At 34.3% G+C, this 23,699-nt stretch overlaps 1 protein-coding gene across 1 annotated transcript in view; it reads left to right on the top strand.

The window, feature by feature from the left end:
* Positions 1 to 23,699, top strand: part of LRP1B (LDL receptor related protein 1B) — a 699,724-nt gene that overhangs the window by 535,266 nt on the left and 140,759 nt on the right. The window contains exons 36-41 of the mRNA XM_069861579.1: positions 4,311 to 4,445; positions 4,862 to 4,991; positions 9,841 to 9,967; positions 10,122 to 10,273; positions 10,565 to 10,689; positions 13,732 to 14,103. Coding sequence (XP_069717680.1) covers positions 4,311 to 4,445; positions 4,862 to 4,991; positions 9,841 to 9,967; positions 10,122 to 10,273; positions 10,565 to 10,689; positions 13,732 to 14,103 — 1,041 coding nt within the window. The remainder of the gene's footprint in view (positions 1 to 4,310; positions 4,446 to 4,861; positions 4,992 to 9,840; positions 9,968 to 10,121; positions 10,274 to 10,564; positions 10,690 to 13,731; positions 14,104 to 23,699) is intronic.

The raw sequence follows: 23,699 nt of genomic DNA, 5'->3' as shown, positions 1-23,699 counted from the left end.
TTCACCAAAAGGGTTCTCAAGCATTGGAACAGGCTGCCCAGGGAAGTGTTTGAGTCACCATACTTGGAGGTACTTAAAAGCCATGTAGATGTGGTGCTTAGGGACATAGTGTAGTTGGCGAACTTGGCAGTTAGGTTAACGGTTGGACTCAAGGATCTTAAAGGTCTTTTCCAACTTAAATGGTTCTGTAAGCACATGAAGTGGCTAAAGTACATCAGCATATGCTAGTACTATAGTGTATCATAGTTAAGATAGCATGTTTTGCAGACAGGAAAGAGCTAGAAAATAAATTTACCTGTTTTACTCCCTATGTATTGATAATTCTCATGAAAGAACTACAAGAGTAGTTTTGACCTTTGGACTTTTTTAGAGGTCGCTCAGGAGTGGAGTTACCAGTGTTATTTAAGACATAGGTTTATAAAACTGAGTGTGATCCTAGTAGCCTTTCATTTCTGTATTTTTAAATACAATGGCATTGATTCTTCCCTGCTGCTGAAGACTTCTTCACAGCATGTCAGGCAAATACCCATTGTTATTTTCCTCTTGATAGTATTCCAGGAAGCTCACCATATCTTTTACCTTAGTATCAGGTTTGAGTTTTTTGAAGCCATTATTTTATGTGGTGGGAGGTACTCTGTACTTTAACTTGATCTGGTTCAAGAAGAATCTGCATCGCAGAGAAACACTACTGTATTTGAGACTTCAAGGGCATTCTAATATTGAATGAATTAGGTCATGTTAATTTGCAGAATGATGGTCTTCAAATTGGTGGGTGGTACTGTATATCCAAGAAAGTGATCCTGTTTATCAGGGAACACTATCTTAACTCCTACTGACTAGAGGGCACAAACCACTTAACTAGTAGTAGCATTTCTGTCTTTTTAAAGTACAACAATGCAGAGTAGTTACGTGAAAGTTTTTATTTGTGCTGAAAAGCCTCCATAAAGGTGGAGTAATTGTTAAAGTTGTTGATAATTTTGAAATACCATAGTGTTATTGCTAAGCCCTTTTCTGTTCTGCAGGTATTCATCTCAGAATAGCATAAGATTTGCAAGATTTTGCCTATGTGAAAAGCAGAATCTTCCCAGTCCCTCATTGAGTTTTGTTGAACTTACCGGGAGCTGGGAACCAAAGGGTGTTCTATCACATATTTTTCCATAATTTTGTCACCGTTTTCTGTCCCACTTTTACTTTCCTATTTGCTTCTACATAAAATAAATACTTACACTATCATTGTGCATCCAGACATTTGTATCTGTGGTGTACATACAGGTATGTATAGTTCAGAGGTGAATACATTTTACCCTCTTTGTTAAAATAAGCATTTTGAACATTTACAGACTCAGCTGGCAATGCTCGATGAAAGGGGTAATATTCAGTGCATTCTTTGTACGCTGAATTTTGAGTTACAGGGTTTTATTTAATACTGATGCATTAAGTGGAATTAAGTTTCACTGCTTGCTGATAAGCTGCTTGTGGACTGTAGAAGTCATTGTAAGATCCTGGTAACTAATTCTCACCACTAAGCAAAATGCTTGTAGAAGCTGTGTAAAGTTGCAGACAGTTGTTTCCCATTTTGTGGTGACTGTTGTTTCCAGGTAATAACTGTCTTCTCTTCACATTTCAGCCACAGAAAAGGTAAACAGATACTGAAGGCTCTGAACTGAGTATAGGTCTTCTTTCCATCTGTTCGAAGTCAGAGCTGACTTCAGGAACCAGATGCTGAAAGGAGTTTTTGTCTCACTGTTTGTTACTTTTCAGAGAAACTGGGAAAATACAAGGTTGTGCATTTATAAGATTAATGGTGCAATGGGACAGAGACAACATTGGGAACAGATCTGTGAAAACATCAACCATTTTTATAAGTGAACAGGCTACAACAATATAAAGGGCAGTTGCTTTATCTGAATTCCTGTTAGCTTGGTCTTCATGACGTGGGTCTTCAGTGGTTGAGTTCAGCTGAGAAGGGTCTAGGACGACTCTACGCAGAAAGCCCCAAATCTTAACCTTTCCCATGGAGAGCTGTCTGCTCCAGAGAGTTGTCTTTTTCTGCACTGACAATGTGACTCTTTGTTTTACTGAGATACAGAGCATTTTTATTATTAACAGAAAGCAGCCCATAAAATTGCAGTCTCCATAAAATGAGAGGGGTTTATAATTTCTATCATACCATCTGCTTCCAAGTGCAAACTGAAACTCAGCATATGCTGTAGTATTATCTGTACTTGAGACCCCTGGGGATCTTTATTAGTTTGATGAAAAATAATTCCTTGGATATTTTCACACCGTACAGCAAAAGTGTATAGGTTGTTTTTTATTTTTCTGAAGCTGTCATGAAGTACCTGAAAAATCAAAAAAATATTCTTCCACGTAAAGTATAGAACATAGCGACTAAGAAATTTTGCACTGCTGTGAATGAATAACCTTTACTGGTACTTCAAGGAAAAAAAAAATTCCCACCCCCACCTTGGAGCCTCTTTGAACAATTATGTCAAAATGTCATAGTCCTTGCATTTTATAGCTATTTTTAATGAAGATTTAATTAAGGGTACAAAATATAGGCAAGTAAGGTGTAGGACTGTAAAAGAATATGAGATTTTTAAGGAAATGATGTGTTAACTGAGGTATAATATGGTTGGCTAATTATTATCTTTGCATACTTGAGCTGTTAGCATTTAGTTTTAAGGATACTTTATAGAAGCAGTGAACTGCATGTACTTTGTGAACTTGTAACATGACAAATACTACTTGAGTTTCTCTGAATAAGTTCCAGTCCTGAAACTACTTACATGGTTTGGTTTGGTTTCTTTTAACAGATACATTTTGCTTCAAAATTCTAGCCATTCTACAGAAACAATTGGACTGATGCTAAAGTAATATTTCCTTTAACTTTGAAAATATGCTTTCCTTTATTATTGGGAAGTATTGTTACATATCTCCATAATTTTGTATGGCCTCACTATTCTTTTTTGTACATGTGCATAACCACTAGTTGCTTTCTACCAGTTTATATTCAGTTCAAGTGTATTATGTGTTAAGGAAAAATGTTGATCACTAACAAAACGAAGTTGTGCCATAAAATACTGCATTTTACAGAAAGCAAGTTAGTAATTTAGATAGACTTTCAATGGTATTTGTGTGTAATGATATATTTTAAGGAGAAATATTGCATTTTAAATTTATTTTATCTCTTTAATGTTATTTTCTGCAAGCAAATCCATGTAACTCAGTTGTTTGACACAATTTTAAGGAAGCAGCGCTACAAAGTCATTTGTGCTATATACATGGAATTAAAAGGAGGTGCAGAAGCTATGAAAAAATAAAGAAGGAACAAATTTTATTTATCTCTGAGCAGTGGCTTTCCTAGATTAAATAGCTCACTGAGGAGGTCCCCATCTGATGACTTTAAAACAAGAATGTGGGCTGCAGCACGTCTGTGCTGTCAACTCAGAGTTATGTCAGTGGAAATGCAGAGAATTCTGCTTGAGGGACCTCATTGTACTTTTTGCCCCATCTCTTATCAAGGGTGCATTTTCGCAACAGAGAGGAGTGCATGTCTGTGCTTTGGCCATTCCAAAGTCTCAGCCTGGCTAATGAGTTTAAGTAGTCATCAGAAATAGGTTTATACTCTAAGACTGTGTAGTGGTCCCTCTCTTCTGCCTTATGGAAGCCAACTGCAGCGCAAGGACAGGGAAGACAGCTGAAATGCCTTAAAACACCAACAAATACTCTTAATGAAAGCTTGTTAGGACATTAACAATAAAATATGAATTATGGATAGAGATCCTTTTTTATTATTTTAACACTGTATCACTCTCAACTGTCACGCTTTTTTTTTTTCTAGTTAATCTTTTTTATACTGCCAAAATTCAGTCTGTGTGATTGTTGAAGGATAAGACTGTATAGACAGTTTTACGTTGTAATTTTTCAGACTCCTAAATGTTTTGGAATGGTGATTTAATAAACAAAATAATGATTTTCAAATGTTTATGCCATTGGGGGGGGCGGGGGAATAGACAATGTATTTGTTGTGATTTTTAATAGCAGTAGTAGTTCCTATCTGTTGTGGCCCTATAGTGGTATATGTGCACCACTAAACTGGTAGAAAACCTAGAATTCTTGTTTAGTTATTTTAGATAAAATAAAAAAAAAAGTGGGAAGAGAATGAGGAATTAAAGATGATAGCTTTGATACCACTTTTCTGTTTACTCTGAGGCATATTAATTAAGTTATATTTGCAGGTTTTAGTTATAGGTAACAGTACCAAAGTAACTGAATTAATCTAAGAATCATTGCCATGTATTTTATAGGGAATGACACGGTCTATTGGACCGACATGGGTTTTAACAAAATTAGCAGATCTAAACGAGACCAAACATGGAAAGAAGACATCATTACAAATGGCTTGGGAAGAGTTGAAGGCATTGCAGTGGACTGGATAGCAGGTAGGTCTTGACCCACTTCAGGAATTGTCATGATTTCTGACAATGCATCTTGCATCTTCATCTCAAGACTAAAATACTTGGTTTGGTTTCAGCTCTTATTTCTAATATTCCAAATGTGTAGACATTTTTCTTTGAAGATAGCACTACTGTTTTTGCAGTTTTACTACAGATAGAAAAAATATTTAAATATCTTGCATGTTATTTCTTAGATGGGCAGTCCTGATGATGACAACCACAAATACAAGTTTATGCTTCAAAATGAAAGGTAGACTAGGACTAGAATTGACAAATGTAAGTTACTTATAAATTAAAATACAGCAGTTAGTTTCTGGTCCTAACTAACTTATGCAATTAAACCTTATACACTTTTAAAGCAGTCTTTTCTTTTTCCAGTAACTTCAAGGTATTTTTCCTAGGTAACATATATTGGACGGATCATGGCTTCAACTTAATTGAAGTTGCCAGGCTCAACGGCTCATTCCGATATGTAATTATATCCCAGGGTTTGGACCAGCCAAGATCTATTGCGGTTCACCCCGAGAAAGGGTAACATGACCATGGCTACTTACATTTCTTGTAGAGTTTGCATGCCAGCACTGAAGCTCTTATCTTAGTAAATAGAGGCCTTCATTCTAATAATAATTCTAATAATAATTCTAATTTAATAAACCCCCAAAAGATTGTTTGGAAACTCTTGCACTTTAACTAAGCATAGATAGAAGGAAATGTTATTCTTGTCATACGCTGAGTTTTTTCATTGGTCTCTGCATACGTGACATACTGTACTTCCTTTGCAAAACAGTTTTCATTTTCTAAGACAACCATTTCAACTGAAATTTAGACGTTGCTTGGAAGCATGCTTAAATCTCTTCTTAAGTTTCCAGCAAATCCAAGGAAGTCACATTATTTAATTAAGACCTCAACATCATGATGAAATCATAGAACTGTGTAATCCTTGGTAGTTACAAATTCTGTTATCATGTAACGTCCCACTACAGAAACCAAGCAGATTCCCCGCAGTACCTGAAAGTAATTTGAGATTAAACTTATGGGTAGGAGAGTAAGGGTTGTCAAAAATGACATCTGTATTCATGTGTTTGTTGAGGGTAGGAGTTACACGGCAACATTAACAGAAATGGAAAACATTCTGTGCTCTCCCAGCTCCAAATCTATTGGAACTGAAACAGAAGCAGTGAATTCTGCAAAGAATTCCCATCTTTTTTTTCATGGGAATATGAAATGTGCTTTCTAAGGAAAAGGCATGTAAGCAAGACTCAGTGAATTTAACTGCTACACTTACCCTGCTAAAACGGAAACGCTGAATGGTGTATATCAAAATCCTAAAGAAATATTTGATAAACTACCTGCCCCCAAAGCCAGAGGTAGCACTGCAGCTCATTTTTCCCAGATTCAATAAAATCAGTATCTCACTATTTTCAGGAAAGCATTCTCTGTTCTCAGAGGAGTTTGCAGCCATAGTAATGAAGAATTCTGCCTTCTCACTGAGGCCAGATTGATATCAGTGATGCAAAATGCTATTTGGACCTTTGCCGTGATTTCTTCTGTGAAAATTTAGGCATAGTGATCTGTGTATTTTCCAGGCTAGAGCATTCCAACTTAATGTATTTAAGAATGAAGGTGAAAGCAATAACTGGTTTTATTTTCTGCATAATGTAATAGCTATTATGGCACCACTGGTTGCTTGGCAGTATCTACTAACAGTTTAAGATTAATGCTGTTCTTCAGAACAGGATCTTCTCCAGATCTTAGTGAGGGTCTGGCTGAATTAATTACTACAGTTTTGTCTTTAATGTACCAGAATAGTTGTGCTCTTCTGTTGGGGAAGGAGGAAAAAAAAAAAAAAGAAAAAAAAAAAAAAGAAGGTAAGTATATATTGATAAAATTCTTCTGAACAGAAGGGTCGATCGATGTTACTCAAAATAATAGTTAATTTACAGTGTTATTTTCCTCAATATGTATATAATGTATTTGCTGTTTGCATATACAAATAAGTTTTCACCACTTACTTACGTCAAAATAAACAGAAAGCCCCTGTCAAGTCTATAAGGACTAAGTGCAGAAAATGCAGTTTTTCTGGAGAATACCTAGATATTAAAATAATATTAATTATATACATAAAATCTATTCTTTTCAACTAGAATGAGTAAAAAGTGTAATTAAGTCTCCTGCAGCGTTTGGAGAGGGAAGATTTATTGTGTCTGAGATCCAGTGTTTGACAGTTGCTGTAGGGAAGAGTAAATGCAGAACCCTTGACAGTATAATATTTAATACTGCTATTGATAGAAAAGTTGCCTTTTTGTTAAAGTGTGGATTTTTTTTTATTTTAATGACAATATTTCCACATGATGCTTTCTGATTCAACAGTTCATGATTTTATTTTACTGAAATAAAAAGTATTCGCATAAGGAGATGGATTAATAGCTGACAATTTTAACAAGATTCTTTGGAAAGAAACAATTCCTGCTGTTAAGTTAATGGATATTTAGAGTTGCCACTGAACCGTCTTCTTTGGTCTTAAAATAGAACAGTGTAATGCCACCAAAAAGCAGATATTAATAAAACATGGGTAAAATGTACCTTCACAGAGTTTAAATTATTACAGTTGTAACAAAAAACAGTAAAGAACTGAAGTGTTAAATGTAGGAATTAGTTCTATTGTGGAACATTCCTTGAATGTTTTGATCCTGATGAATTTTATAATTGTTTTTTGGTTATGTTTAGAATACTTAAGAAAGGATAGGGTAAGAGAGCTCCAAGTTAGTAATTGTTTTACTTGTCTCTGTCTTCTGTGGAGGTAGGTGAGCTTCATCTCTTTTTTTTAATACTGTGCCGCAAAATGAGATGTCTCCAATCAAAGTTTCTTCAGGAAAAGGATAGCAATGTTTTGCTAGTGGAGTGCAGGTATGCCTTTCTGTGGGAAGATAAAGGCCTTTTCACCCTCTGCATTATTGTCATCTCTTTCTCTTTATGAGGCAAAACTTTCAAAGGTATTCTTCCCTCCCCTTGCCCTGACTTCACATTCTTCATTTCTCTTGAAGCTTGAGTTGACAGCTGTAAGAATGGAGAGGAAAATAGCGGTTATTAGATCTCATTCAATCTGCCAGTTATACCAGGATGTGAAGCAGCCAGCATTCAGCTGGCTGGCAACGTTATTTATTGTTACTAAGGAAAAAGTTAATGTGTAGAACTACAAAGGAATGTCTTTGTCCCTCATCGAGTACCCCACCCCAGTTAAATAATAGTTTTCTGATAAAGCTCAGAATTGTGACAGTTAAGCTCATACTGAAATAATTTTCAGATTTTGAAGATTTTTCAGATCTTTTTTTGAAGATTTTTTCAGATTTGTGTTTAGGGCTTGGGATGGGGGGGATGTTTAAACTCTGATTTGATCTTTTTCATAAGTTTTTTTGAAAGTTAATTCTTGGCCAGCGTCATGTTTCTGCCACTTGCATCTCCATGTCAGCTATTTAAAATGCAAATAGGATAGTTCCAAATGAAGTTGAGTCATGGTCATTCTAGCATTGCAGTAGGTACATCAAATGTGGCAGTAGCGTATTGCTCCCTACAAGGGTCCAGGAAACAAATATTTTAGATGGTACTTCCCAGACCTCTTGAGAAGATATAGAAAGATAAAGTTTTCCTATAGTAGTTAGTAGTTTATTTATCAATATATTCAGAGTCATTAGTGCTCTAAGAGAGTTTTAAGTAACTTATCTTATATTTTTGGCAGCGATGCAGGATTTTGTTGGGAGGATTCTAGATTGATTTAATCTGCTAATTATGGTTTTTAATTTAATCTTTTCCTCAAAGTAACTAGTCTAAGGAAAGAGCACAGAATATTTAATTAAAATATACTGAATGCCTGTCTTTCTGTAGTCAACGTTTGTTGATGTCCTGATTAAAGGAAGTCCCTGTGACCAGAGGCCCTAAAGCAAGTTTAGTTCTATTTAGAATTGCTAATCTGGTCAAAGTTTTATTAAACTTAAGCAGTGATTGTTGGCATACAGCTGGTTAATGTTGTCTATTTTAACATTCTAAACAATATTTTTAATTTAGCTAATGTAGCAGTTCAATTTCCTAATGTAGTAAAAGTTTTATAGTTAGGATTCATATTACTGTTTATTGTGTCAAGACGTGTGAGAACAAGTTTGGTTTTGTTGTAGCCAGAAAGTGCTACAATTGGAGCCAAAGTAAGGTGGACGTTGTTTCAGAATCTAAATTTGATGACCTAATTGTAAGATCCGTATTTGTTCTCCCCTGTCCCATTCATATCCCTCTGCATTTCACGTATCTGCAGTCATCTGATCAAATACAGCTATTTAACAGCAGATAGGTATGGTGATAACACCTTACTTGGGCCTTGAACTGGTTAGTAATGCATGGAAGACTTTCATAGTGTTTAAGAAAACAGTAATACCTACATTCCACACAGAGAAAAAACAATGAAGAATGGTTTTGTATGTTCTGTACACAAAAGTGAACAGCCTACTAAACGTTTTATGTGTGCTTATGAACATTTGTTATGAAAATGCTTCTCTTCAGGTGATTAGTAATATGCTAGACCTCAATTATGTTATCTCATAACAAGAATCCTTGCTAAGAATATATATATCTGTATAATATTCTTTGACAGAAATATACATAAAGACTGGTAGACACAGACATTTACTTAAAACTATTCTATATGGTACTGTTCAGTAAAGGAAATCTTCTGTAGAAGTTATCTGACCTCATTTTACTATACCTGAAGCAACAGATTGAGAAATAGGAGGTCAAGGCAGAAGCTTGACCTATTGTCTTACGCTATTTTGTGTTTCTACTGTGCCAGTAAGTATATACAGTACTATAAGATGAGATAAGTAAGATGCAGATTCTTGCCATGAGCGTTAGCAAGAATAGGCAAAATATGTCCTTCCTAAGCAAAATCTCTTTACCCTTTCACAGAGTGCTCCTCATATTTAAGGTATTTCTAAGTTAGAGATGCATTTCTTGTATTATCACATTGGTTAGTAATTAGATTTGAGAGCTTATGTTCTATTATTTTTTTTTTCTAATTTGCTTTTATTTTCCCAAGAATAAAGATTAATTCTTTAAGGGATAGAATTGCATGTTGACTGATTGATTACAGTTGTTAAGAATGACTTCATATATATATATATATATATATAATTTGCAAAAAACTCTCTCAATGTTGTTCTATGAAACAAGTACTACGATACATTTGATCTTTCAGAATTATTTAGAGATATGAGCCTTATTGTGTTTTTTTTAAAAATACTTATTTGCATTTTATTTGCAATTGAAGTACAGTATTAGCATCAAAGTAAGAGTTGAAAAATGTGACTCTTAATTGGTTATCTCTTCACCATTTTAGGTATTTATTTTGGACAGAGTGGGGACAGAGCCCTTGCATAGGCAAGGCACATTTAGATGGGTCTGAGAAGGTTGTGCTTGTGAGCATGGGGATTGCATGGCCTAATGGGATTTCCATCGACTATGAGGTTGGTTTCTATGTCTTCTAGTATATATTAAAATGTACAGTATATTTTATGTTTCAATAAAGCCAGCTGGTCTTCCACTTTGATGTAATCTTAATAAATCTTAATTAAATACTTGGACAAGACTGTTGATGTTTCCTTTAAAATTAATCTTTAGGAAAATAAATTATATTGGTGTGATGCTCGTACCGACAAGATAGAAAGAATTGACCTTGAGAGTGGAGGGAATCGGGAGATTGTGCTGTCAGGGAGCAATGTGGATATGTTTTCAGTCGCGGTGTTTGGAGCTTACATCTACTGGTCTGACAGGTAATTTATTTTTCATAAGTATTCGAGTCTCAAAATGTTATTCCAGTGCCAGGTGCTTCACCTTTGTAGGATTAGCCATTCCTTAGCGAGGTCACAAAATGGATCACAGAAAGCTATGCAATTTGCAAAGAAAGGGCATTTCTGAAGCTGAAAGCTAAAGCATATCGGTGTCGTAGATGAGAACAGGTTTCTCCACCTTCTGTTAGGTGAACTTTCCACTGCCCTTCAGTCATTTGTTTGGTGTAAATTAGTTGAGGATTGTTGATGAGACATCTTCAACTTTTTTGGCAGAGCACATGCAAATGGCTCTATTAGAAGAGGCCACAAGAATGAGGCCACGGATGCTGTGACCATGAGGACTGGCCTTGGAATAAACCTGAAGGAAGTGAAAGTCTTTAATAGAGCACGAGAGAAAGGTTGGCTGTTCTTAAGGATGCTATTAATTGTTTCAATATCACCTGCTGCTTTTTATGTATATTAAAGCATACCAAAAGTTAAGTGATCACTGATTTTTATCTCCATTTTTTACTCTTGAAGTATTTTTTTTAAATAAAATTAACATACTAAAGAAATCATAAAGTACAAATTCTATTTAAATTCTCCTGAGTGTTTTAACGAGAAAATCTAAAACTAAAACACTTCCTATCATTCCAGGTTTGGTGGTTTTTGGTTGTTTTTCTTTTGGTTTTTTTTTCCCTAAACAAACCCTAGTCTTAAGAATGAGAGACGCCTTAAGTGTGCTTTATAGAGCAGTAACCTCAGGCATTCTCAGTTTTCTACTGGAAAACAAGCAATGGATTCTTTCACAGCTACAATTTCCCAGCCTCTGTCTCAAATATTTATTTCCTGAAATTACTTCAATTTGAGTCTTAGGGGATTTTTTTTTGGAATTGGAAGTGACCTTCTAAATGTGAATTTTGTTTGTTTTCAATTTGTTTAGCAAACTCAAGAGACAAAATTTAGCATATACTCTCAGTGATTTATGATACCAATGGTTAAATTTTATTCTCAACTACCTGACTAAGAATAATCTTGCTTTTAGCTAACTTTTTCCTCCTAAAGTTCTGGTTCTGAAAGGTGGATACAAATCTACAAAAAAATGATGCTGATTTCCTCAGAAAAAAACTGCTACCAGGCCAGCCAGGCAAAATTTTCTATAAATGTATTCAGAAAACTAAAAGAAAAAAAAGGTTACTGTAATATACCTCTGGTGTTGGTAGGTCTCAAAAGTTGCTTTTGTCACAGCATTACATACCTGAAGATCCTGTTTCTTTTATATACAACTTTCCTAAATAACTACATTAAATATGGTGTGTAAAATTAATCTGCATTTTGAAAGAAAGCATATTTAACAATTACTAAGGAAAACTGTAGGTTGTTTTTTGTTTTTTTTTTTTCCAAGGGAATTTAATTAGTTCAGGAAAAAAAATAGCTTGCAAACATGTGCATATTAGTTTTACTAAGAATTTCTGCATGTAATTTCAGAGTACTGTGTACTTCATGTTTTGTGGAGAAAAATTAAATCCACACAAAAAAATACTGTTTCTTTTAACTAGGCTAGAAATAGTTAATGTCTGCTTGCTTGGAAGAGCTGCTTTATATTATAGAGTTAGGAAAATAGAACAATTGGATTAAAAAGCTTCTTTATGTGTAATATTTTTTCTTGATAGCTTTAAAGACTTGATCACATTAGAAATAGGAGGAATGGTTACTAAGGCTTAAAATCTTTTGATGTTAGCTTGCAAAACATAACTGAATGATTTTTTAATACATTTTTCAAATTTTACTAGGGAACAAATGGTTAATGTCTTTGGGAGGGGCTGTCAGTGAGCCAGGAGGACAAAAGGGAAAAAGCAGGTGAAAAATGTTTTTGGAATGTTTTTCTATATCACATTATTCTATATATATTTTTTAAGTTCATTGAACTAGAAGTAGTTAGTACTGTTTAAAAAAAAAAATTGTAATTAGATGTAATTAGCCTGCTTCCTGACCTTCTATTATTAAAACAAGAAAGCAAACAAACAAACAAAAACCCCAAACAAAAAAAAAAGAACCCCAACCAAAACAAAAGCAAAACCACAGCCTGTGCTGATTGTGTTTAATGTTTTTTTTTCAAACACCTGTTTTACCCTTTCTGACGAGATAGTCAGAAAGTGCAATTGCAGTTGTGATTCATAACTGGATTCCTATCCTTCAGTGTATTTTACATGGATGCAAAGATTTGCCTTAACTATACTCATTTCAGAACTGGCCATTTTTAAAGCTATTGACAGCTGATGAACTGTGGAAGCACTCAAGTTTTCAAAGAGAGATTTCAGAAGTTTAAGGCTCTCTCTTCTTTTCTGTTCTCAACCTCTCATCCTTCCAAACAGATATTAACTTTTCTAGCCTAATAAAACTTTAAAGAGTCTGTCAAAAGAAAAAAACGTCTTGTAGTTTTGCCTAGGAACACAAAAGTCAGCATTTCTAATTTTAAGAGCAAGTTAATTCTCATATCCCAATATTTTTTTCTTAAAAGTATCTTCACTTGAAATGTAGAAGTTAGAGAAGACAATCAACAGTACTTTCAGACACTACATATTCCTCAACAATTATTGTGGTGTTCTACCTCAAAATAGTCTTTTTAAATGGTTTTCTTTTCCTTCACCTGTGTAAACTTTCAGAAATGGGGAAATGTCTCTATTGAAAGACCTGAGTTCTTATCCAGAAACTGCTCTCAGAAACTAAATTATCGAAACTAACTATAATAGTAATTCATACCTAGTCAAAAAAAGACAAAGGAAAATAACTCCTAATTATTGACATTTACAGTAATTTTAAATGTTGCTTGCAACAAGTTCAGTTTAAGTCATTTAAGTTACTAATTTGATGATGATTTCTTAATGGTATGCATTTATCAGGGAGCAAAGTTTTAAAGCTGGGTTTTAAAGCAAATTAGAACAAAATGTTAAAAAAAAATATTAAAAACAAGGGAGTCAGTTGACACAAGTTTGTACCTGTTGAGATATATGTTTTCATTTTGTCAGAAGTTGCCTAAAACCAGTACCATATTCTCATGATATCTAAATTTGACTTTTTGCCGCTAACAGGTGTTTAAAAAAAAACCAACCAACCAAACAAAAAAAACCCAAAACAACTTTCAAAGCACTTGAAATGGTCTCTAAGTCTTCAGTTAATTATGGAGAAATAACCTATTTTATAATTTTGTGTTAATAAAGTATATATTCTTGTCAATTGGAAAGGGCGCTGCTTGTATTTGCTCATTAGTGCTGTTCTTTAAAATTGTCTTGGTCTTACAAATTGCCTTGCACTCTTTACTATTTTGGCCTTTGTTTTAGTTGCGAATATTGTAGAAACAGTTTTAAGAGAAGAATTCTTAGAATACATAAAATTACATTTTGATTTAAGTTAGCTAAGTGTAGTATTATAAAAGATAGTTTGTTTGGGTTTCTTTACAGGTACTAATGTTTGTGCTAAGAATAATGGTGGATGTCATCAACTTTGCCTTTATCGGGGAAATGCCCAGAGAATGTGTGCTTGTGCACACGGGTATCTTGCAGAAGATGGAATTACTTGCTTGAGACACGAAGGTTACCTGTTGTACTCAGGAAGGACAATCTTAAAAAGTATACATCTTTCAGATGAAACCAACTTAAATTCACCTGTAAGGCCATATGAAAATCCAGAGTACTTCAAAAATGTGATAGCTCTTGCTTTTGACTACAGTCTGAAAGGAAGAGGTACGAATCGCATATTCTTCAGCGATGCGCACTTTGGAAATATACAAGTTATTAAAGACAACTGGGCTGACAGAAAAGTGCTAATTGAAAGTAAGTAAAAAATATTTCTATAATACATATTTTATTTCAATAAACTTCATCGATAATCACTTGACTTTATGGAATTTTTTTGCTTTATACAGTTTTACCATACTTAGGAATGTAACACAAATGTTGCAATATATCCCTGTAAGATACATTTTAACGTTATCTTTAGAATTACAACTTCAAAAGGGTTTATTTTGTAGCAATCTTATGATGCATGAAACGTATTAGTAGAAAACAAAAGTGATTGTGATGAAACTTAATTTGTTTTACTGTAATAATTAAGGAGCTTTGCTGTTCAAATGAAACATCATTGTGCAATGCCTGGAAAAGAAACAAGTTCCCTCGCCCCACAAAGCTACTGGTTGTTTAGATTTCTATTTAGCGGGGTAAAATACTATACCTCTGCTGACATAACCATATCTCAGTAAAAAAATATTAGGACTCTGCTCAGTGTGTCCAGTTGATTTGCCCTTCTTGTAGTGAGCCCAAGAGAAGTGACTTGCGCTCAGTGATAACAGTAGGCAAATTCCAACCTATAAAACTGTTTGCTCTTAGAGACATATTAGCAGCTCTGCATGTTCACTATGCTTTCATTCACCACACTAGTAGGGGGAGTTGTACGAACCTTAACATTTTTATAGCCTCTGAATACATGAAGCTTGGCATTGCTATCAAGATATCATCACCGAAGTCTTCAGACACAAAGCATTTGTAGCTGACGCCTCAGTAGAATCTTCTAAGCTGAAATATTTATCAACAAAGTCTAACTTTAATACAAGGTGTAGGCCAAAAGTTATCATGGGAAAACTAGAATTCAAGGAAAATCTGAATGCAGTTGTGTTTGAAATACATCCTTGGTGCTAAACATCAAAAAATTTATGCTACAAAAATCTGAATTCTAAAAACATCTGATGTCTTTCATTTCCGTTTCCGTTGTTCTAAAATATTCACTAAACCTCCTTAGTTTGTAGTCAGTAATCAAATGGATTTACATACAGTGTTTTTTCTCTTCCTTGTCATTTTTGAATACTACATGCTTTTTGGGGGAGGCTGCAGTTCATTTCAATAACATTTCCTCAAAATATCTGAAGTGGCGTATAGCTTTTACTCATTATGTTCTGGATAATTCTCATCTGCATTTCTGATGTCATTATGTTGCCTACGACATTGTTATCTTTAGCTGTTCGTTTGGGTCAAACAGTTTAATAACAAGACCAAAGAAAGCGATTAGGAAAATTGGAAGTGCATTTGGTGTGGAACGTATTGCCTCTTGGTGTTGCATTTTAGAAAAGAAAGTGGCTAAACAGCTGCAAACTGACAAAATATTGTTCTACAACTAACATTGCATAATTGTATCTCTGCGCTGTGGTTCTGGGAGGGTATTGCTGGCCATGAAAACAGTTAACATGAAGGAATAGAAAAGCATTTTCTCAAATATGATACCAGGCCTTTCTTTTTTTTTCCTTTGAGTTTTTTAATGTGTGTACTTCAGAGGAATTAACGATACCTGTATCAAGATATGGTAGAGAAACTGAAATTAACCATACAAGAGAGACAGACGTCTCATAGAAATATGAGGTGGTGACATACAAGCACTATTTTAACACTGGTGTGGGAGGAAGGCATTAAAAAAAGCCAATGGAAATTTTTGTATTTAAAACAGACAAGAGAAAGAAATACTGATTAAATCCAATGCAGATACAAATTGGATCTTTTTAAAGAACGATAAAGTATTCCTCATTACTTTATAATAGGTTGTACGAAAGCTAGAGACATTCTGTAAAGCATAGCTGAGAATTATAGTGTTAAGAAATTGTTAGGAAGTGTTTCTACTTGTAATCTTAATACGCCCAATTTCATTTTTCATTAGCAGAGTCAGCAGTCTGAATAATTGAATGTCAGATGAAAGTTACTATCCTTGTAAAAAAAAAAAGAAAAATACTGTATATGCCTAGGATGTGCTTGTGAACAGTGGTGTTTGTTGTCTTGAAAAGCTTCAGTTGTTTTTTCATTGTAAATGAAAAAGGATATCACATCACAGTATATGTTAGTTTATTATTCTCCTTCATGCATTTTAAAACCCTTCTCTTTATGTTGAGTCATTTATTTTCAGCTGCTATTTTTGGACTATGCGTCCTCCCTTTCCACAGTCTGCACGTGGCTTTCTCTCACTGTAAACAGAAAACAGTTTATGATGCTGCTGAACATAGTGGAAGTATTTGACCAACAGTGATACCTATAAGGAGAAAGCAGCGGTAAGGCTGATTGACACCAGTGATTCCACTCACTGGAAGACAGAAGATTCTAAAAATTCTGATTTCTATCACAACTTTATATGATTAGAAATTAATAAATGAAATCCAGCTGGAAGATTTTATTAGTAATGTTTCATTGCAGGATTAAAAATTAGTCTACTTGTTATTAATTTCTCTATTTTTTTACTCCAAATTTGTTAGTATGCATCTGTAACAAGTTTTAATTTTACTTTACTTTTTTTTTTTGAAGTATCTAGTGTGGTTCAAGCAACCTTATACCCCCTTTCTACTTCATTAAATCTACAAATCATGGAAACCTTTACTTAGTATTTGACTCAAACAGAGTAAATAGAGTTCATTACATACAATATAGTATAGTCCTAGACTTTTAATTCACTGAATGTATATTTGCTTATAAAGAATCCATTACTGGATGGATGGATTTCTGCCTCACTGAGATCAGATATGCCACTCCTATCTAACACATTCATGAACTTTTCTGCACACTAAACACAGAGTTAAGACATATCAAGAGCCCTTTATTAAGCAGGTTTTCAGTTCACTAAAAACAGATTTACAACTCTCGGGCAACCTATTATCTAATATGTTTTTAGCTCACTGAGAACAGATTTACTACCCAGAAACAACCCATTATCTAACATGTTTCCAGTTCACTGAAAACAGATTTACAACCCATACGCACGCTATTATCTAACATAGTTCCGACTCACTGAATATTGATTTAGAATTCATAAACAACCCATTATCTGACAAATTTTCACCTCACTGAACAGATTTGCAACTCATAAACAACCCATTAGCTAACACATTTTCAGCTCAGGCAGAGTAGATTTATAGCATATAAACAACTTTATTTAACTTGTTCCAGTTCACTAAAAACAGATTCAAAACTCACCTGGAACCCAGTACCTGTTAAAGTTCTGTCTTCAGCAGGAAAAAACTGTAACACCAAGAAAAAAAGCATTGCAGATGCATGGCATGCCATACCCTAACTATTGTATTTTTGTGCAGTATGAGTTTTTGGAGTGGTTTCTTTCCTGTCTCTGAGCTCTGATGATGAAATGAGTATTATTTCCTTTGGTCAGTCAGTGGGGACATTTTCTTCAGTAATTTTATGAGTAACTTCATGGTAACTTTCATAAGTAACTTTCATAAGTAACTGTTCTTGATTGACAGTTTTTACAAATTTACCTTGTTCTTGGCTGTGATTTCCCACAAATATTCTTTTGGGTGATGAGTTAGCTAACCGTTCAGTATCACCCATGATGTTATTGCTCTAGCATCATGTACAGTTTAATCCAGTCTGCAGACATTTTGAAAATTAACTTATCAATGCAGCAATACCTGTTTTAAATATATTGTGATCTGACTACCTTCTGTATCACGTGTTTTGATCTCAGTCTTTCCTTCCAAAAGGAGTGTAAATGGTTATATATATTGTCTTTCTTGCTGTAAGTACACAGATTTAGAGGTATCAGGCTACGAAGGAAAGAGCAGATACTTACTGTGTGGTCCCACTCACCCACTAGTTTGTCTGTAATCTTCCACTTTTTACTTGTGAAAGTCAGCCTTTCACTTTACACCAGCTGGACTGATTCTGCTTCTAATGTGGAACCTAAACTTGCTATCCCTATATGTACTTTCGTATCCCATTGCGTTCTAAAGTCTTCGTGAACTTGTTAAAGCAAAACGTGGGAAATTTGATGTTCCCGTTTTTCATTGTCAATGGTCCTTTGTAAAACAAAACACAGTCACAGGGATTCATGCTATATGTACTCTTTCTTTAATCTTTGAGTTTGAGGAATTGTACAGGATTCACTCTGGAAAAAGAAGTCATTTTTCATTTCACATATGCTTTCTGGAGCTTTAGGTTGTGAAAACCAGTACCTCAACAAGTCAAATCCTGACTTACTATTCTAGACAAGATCCAGAGGGGTTACATGCACTTTGGAAGTAGCTTTTGATTTAATTCTAGCCCCCGATGGACTGCAGCCTTTGTAGAAAATTGAAAGAAGGCATTGCATTAAATACAAAATGAGGTAAAAAAAGTAAAAAAATGTACATAAAAGTGCCATTGAGTTCAAATCAATATATTGGAGTGACTATCTCCGAATAATCTTTACAGTTTCTGTTCTTCCCTAACAAAACTAAATCTCCTAATGGTTGCCAGTCTCTCTGGGAGATTTTTTTTTACTGAAAACCTGCTTTAAAACGAGGTAATGGAGCAGTATACAGAAAGAAAGAACAGAAATCAGTAGCAGTTAAAGGCACAGAGTTACTTGGAAATTTGACTTGTACACAATTGCTTTTATCAGTTTGATTTTTAACAATAGGGTCTATTCTTCTCTCAAAGGGAGCCCAGGGGAGAATTTTACTCCTATTTTCATTGTTGTTAGTCACTTCCAAACAGAACACCACTATTTCAAACTTCTGAACCAGTTTCTATAGTATTCAAACTGGAAGCCATTTCAAAGGCACTCTTGCAAACATATATGAAGTACTTCAGATCTTTATAGATCTAGATAGAATTATCTTCAATCTGCAAGTAATTTTGAAGTAGATTGAAGTGACTGAAAATGCTTCAACAGAAGCAAGCATCTGTTTGATAGATGGGATTTTTAATATATTATTTCCTCTCATACCGCATCTCCGATTGAGTGTTGTCAACTGATAAATGGTGAGTTAACATTATTTGTAATGATGTGATGATCTGAATAGTGGTTTCTACTGCATGGAATTAGAGGTCTCAGTTTGACTCAGAGGCAATGAAAAATAGTGTATTAGTCACAACGTAGATTCTTCATGGAATTTTGATGTAGCAAACTACTAATTGGAGTCTTAAAATAATGAAAAACAGTATGCTAAACTTTGTTTCCTACTACATGTAAACTTTTTTCCACTGTGGATTGACCAGTTAAGCCAAAAGTACATGATATTGGAGGGGATGAACATATGTTTTTTCTTCTGTCATATTGATGATTATTTCTTCTATAAGAGAATTTCTTCTACCATATAATTTGCAAACCATCTGCTAAACTTCCCTTCTTCAGTTCAGCATCCTTCCTTCTCAGCCTGCCTAGAAGCCGAGTGCCACAGGAGGGTCTGCTATATTTCTTCCTTCCCTAGTGAACGCATTGTGAATCAGCAGCTCTGAAAAAGTCTGTATCAGTTGAGTATGGAGAGAAGACCATTTTAAACCATCTCACTGATAAACCATCTGTGTGAGATATCATCCATCCCAGTAACAATGCAAATTAAGAGTAGCTTTAGACAGTAGATAACATGCTAAGTGATGACTGTCGCCGCGTGAAACAAGTAGCCTCACAGCATTTCTGGAAACTGCTTTTGGTTGTCCCAAGTTGTTTCAAAGCTGATGTTTAGTCAAGGAAGATTTAGCCTAGGTCTCAGTTTCTAAGCTAGTAGTGCATTCTCTCTTTTTCATCATAGGTAGAAATTTGAGGTAATATCTTCATTAACCAAAGCCTGCCTCAGTGTATCTATAGAAAAACAGTGCAGCATTCAAGTAGGTTTAGTGTAGTGGTATGACACTAGCCTGGATGCCCATGAAGAAGTTAGAAACTAAAGAAGAAAGAGGAGGAAAAAAGTGGGAGAAAAGGGAAAAGAAAACATATGAGAAAGGTAAAAGTATTAAGATGAGATTCTCTCAATGAGCTGTTTTTTCTCCTGTGTAAACAATAGCACTGAGACATTTTGCCAGTGTGACGTCTTTCATAGCACAAAAGGAAATGTTATGTGAAAAAACACTTCTGTTTTGAACTTGAGGTGCTAGTGTCTATAGAAGGCAAAAATCTTTTCACTGATAGCATAACTTGTCAGATCCTGTGATGTATTGTAAGGCTTTTTTACAGTCTGAATCTTTTAAAGGTGTTCCAATGTGTGCTCCTATTCTTTTGAACTAAATGGGTCCAATTTAACTGTCAAAAAGGCATTTATGTTCCCATTTTTCTTACAGAGCATTAAATTTGGTACATTGTATGAGATCATTTTAGTTTTGGATCTTTCTTCTCAAGGAAAGAAATTTTTAATCTCTTAAAAATAAATACTTTATTATTGTTGCTTTTCATTTCGTAAGTATATTGGATTCATAATAATTGCATATGTCAGAATATGGGTCCAGCGATTTTCACTTTTTAAAGGAGGGAAAGTGAGAGGCTATTTTTAAGTCTAGAAAATTTAAGTAATAAAACCCTAAAATTATTTATTTCAACTACCGTTCTGTAAGTGAAAAGTGAAGTGTCTGGTTCATCACTATATTTTGTTTGTAAATGTGTCTGCGTATTATGATTAGTGGGTAAAATTTATGACCTGTTGCTGTAAGTGGATAAAGTTTACTAACTTTACATTAAGTGTTAGTTATTCTAGAAATATGTATTTCTGCACATTTTGTGCTTTGTGCAGCTGTTGCTAGTTTGAAACTCTAAAATGTGTTCATGACAGAAGCTGATATACACTTATCTTTCAGTTCAGTGTATCTTGAGCATTCCCAATCTCAGTATTCAAGGAAGGTGCTTCATCCTATTAAATTTGAGATTATTCATGCAGAATTAGTACTCTTTGTGACTGCTTCGACTTTCTACATTGCCCTTAAATTTTTATTGATGTAAATATTTGCTGATGTAAAGTTTTACATGAGTTGCTGTGGCTTAATTACATAAAATGTAAAACTATATTTAGTGAATTGTCAGGAAAAAGCTATGCAGAGGAACATCTCTTGACATTTCTCCTTTGTTTTATTCTAAAGATTAATGTGATACAGCAAATATTATTAGGTTATTAGGCTACTCTGCCATTAATTCTTCTAATAGCTCTATACTGTTTGGTTTTACTTCAACCATAACAATAAAAATGTGTCATTATACATATTTATTAGAAATCTTATTAGTCTTAGGTTAGTCACTGTAATGGTATTGACTTAGTAGTGGTAAGGTTGAGTAGCACATTTTTTTTTTTAGAGTCTACATATAATGCGTAAAACAATAATTTGGACTCTTGCAATTAAGGGAAAAAAATATTCCATGACAATTGCTGAGAATTTTTTCAAAAACTTAATAAAACACTTCTTTCTCTATATTTTAGCTTTCCATTCTAATACATGTTCTACTTTTAAAGCTTCTTTTACATGGATATTTTAACTCTTTTGAAGTTAGGATGATATAAAAATTGTTAACTAGTAATGAGATATTGAACTCTGTTGGGAGGGTTACAGTTATACAAAATAATCTTGGGTTTTTCTAAGTTGTTGACTTCTGCATGTTTCCTTAACTATGGGATCATAGAATCATAGGTTGGAAGGGACCTTAAAGCCCATCCAGTTCCAACCCCCCTGCCATAGGCAGGAATGCCTCCCACCAGCCCAGGCTGCTCAAAGCCCCATCCAACCTGGCCTTGAAACCTCCAGGGATGGGGCAGCCACAACTTCCCTGGGCAACTTGCACCATTTCCTCACCACCTCCATCGTTAATTCATATAAGTATGATTAAAGGCATCAACCTCAGGTTAGGTTTTCATGCTAAATTTTGATGTTTCCTACTCTGAATAGTTTCATCAGTTGTTTTGTCTAGGTTTTCATAAGTTCACTGGTGGGCTATAAATATCCTGCTACTTAGGCATCTGCCTATCTTTTCCACTGCACTTATTTCACAGCTAAGAAAAGGTAAAAGGAAAAAGGTATTTGAATAAAAAGTTTCAACTGTAAAATTTCTACAGACTTTTAAAAGTGGAAAACATGAGGTAAAAATCTAGAAAACTAGGAAACATTATATAGCAAAAGTCGGTGGCAACAACTACGGGATAAATTAAACTTTGTTCTTTAGTATTTTTATTTTTGTTTGCAATAATGATGGAATTCTATTCTGAATTCTTCAGTTATTGATTTGTTGCTTGTCCCTTCCCTGGGAAAGTCAGATGAAGATCAGCATGACAATATTTATGGGCTGCATCTCATCTGTGGGATGCAATCCATCTTCGTTAAGTTCAGTAAAAGTGATAGATAGCATTTGGCAATGTAATGATGTGATCACTCTACCATTGCCTTTGTAAATCATAAGCTGTTGCATTCTCTTGTGTAGATATTTAATCAGTTATACACCCCATTACTGATTTAATTCAGAATGTCAGTGGCAGGTGAATAATGTGAGTATTTGTATATTAATATCATATTGTATTAATGTTCCTTTCATTTAAGTATGCTATTCATGTGAAAATCATAAACTGTTGCTTCATGGCTAGAATAAATTTAATCAGTGCTGTAGGCATCTAATGCCATCAGTGTTTTAATTCAATACGTCAGTGAAACAAATGTGTTTCTTCTCATTTCTAGTTTCTTTATGCTTTACTAATTCAGAATATTATATAATGCCTTGAAAATATGAAACTGAGAATAAACAAATTGCTAATTTTCCTCCTGTCAGTAGATTTTTGGGACTGAATCTCCTCATCATAGCAGAAGATAGGATGACTACATGTTTCTGAGATGTTTTATGTTATCTGAATGATAAATTAACTTTATTAAAGTAAATGTTCTAGAATATTCCTTAAGGAAATATGAAATAAGTAAATATAAAATAATATCAATACAAACTGGTGATGATGTAAGACTAGAATGCAGTTGCTTTGGAATCTTCTCCAATGTCCTGTATTTGGCAATATAAAGCAGCTGGGAGGTTTTAGTCTTCAGGAACCACCTCTGAAGCTAAACTCTCTGATTCCTGTAGAAGAACAGACTTTTTTCTCTTTACTATAGAAAATATAAGTAATCCAACACATCTCGTATTTGAAGAGCACTTTCATCATTCTAGATAAGTTCTGGTTCACTACGTCTAGCTGTCACAGGAACAACATCATTATCTTTTGTCTACTTCAGAAGAGTTTTAGGCTGTGTTGTATAAACAGTTTGCTTTCAAATTTCTTGACAGATTCAGACAAGGAACAAAGCTAAAGTTGATAAACTCAAGAGGTTACATGAGGGAAATGAAGAGGGTTTTTTTGTGTGTGGTTGTTTGTTTTTTTTTTCTTATAGTCGTCTTTGAAGTAAAGAACAGGATTTGCAGCAAACCTTAGTTCAACCCTCACCTCCTAAAGTCTGTATCTTTAACCACAAGACAAGGATTTTCCCATTTTTCTAAAACCTTCCATAACAGAGATGAGGAAATATTCAACATTAATATGTGCAAAAGGTGAAAATGGTGCAATGAATGTTCTGATGGTTTGTTCATTAGAAAGAGTGAAGAATTGGTCAGAAAATGTCAATACATCTTCTGTCATTTTGTAGTAGAATCACAGAACATCCTGAGTTGGAAAGGA

This window comes from Phaenicophaeus curvirostris, chromosome 7 (genome assembly GCF_032191515.1).
Source record: "Phaenicophaeus curvirostris isolate KB17595 chromosome 7, BPBGC_Pcur_1.0, whole genome shotgun sequence".
Taxonomy (NCBI): Eukaryota; Metazoa; Chordata; class Aves; order Cuculiformes; family Cuculidae; genus Phaenicophaeus; species Phaenicophaeus curvirostris.
This window is presented reverse-complemented; position numbering and strand designations above follow the sequence as displayed.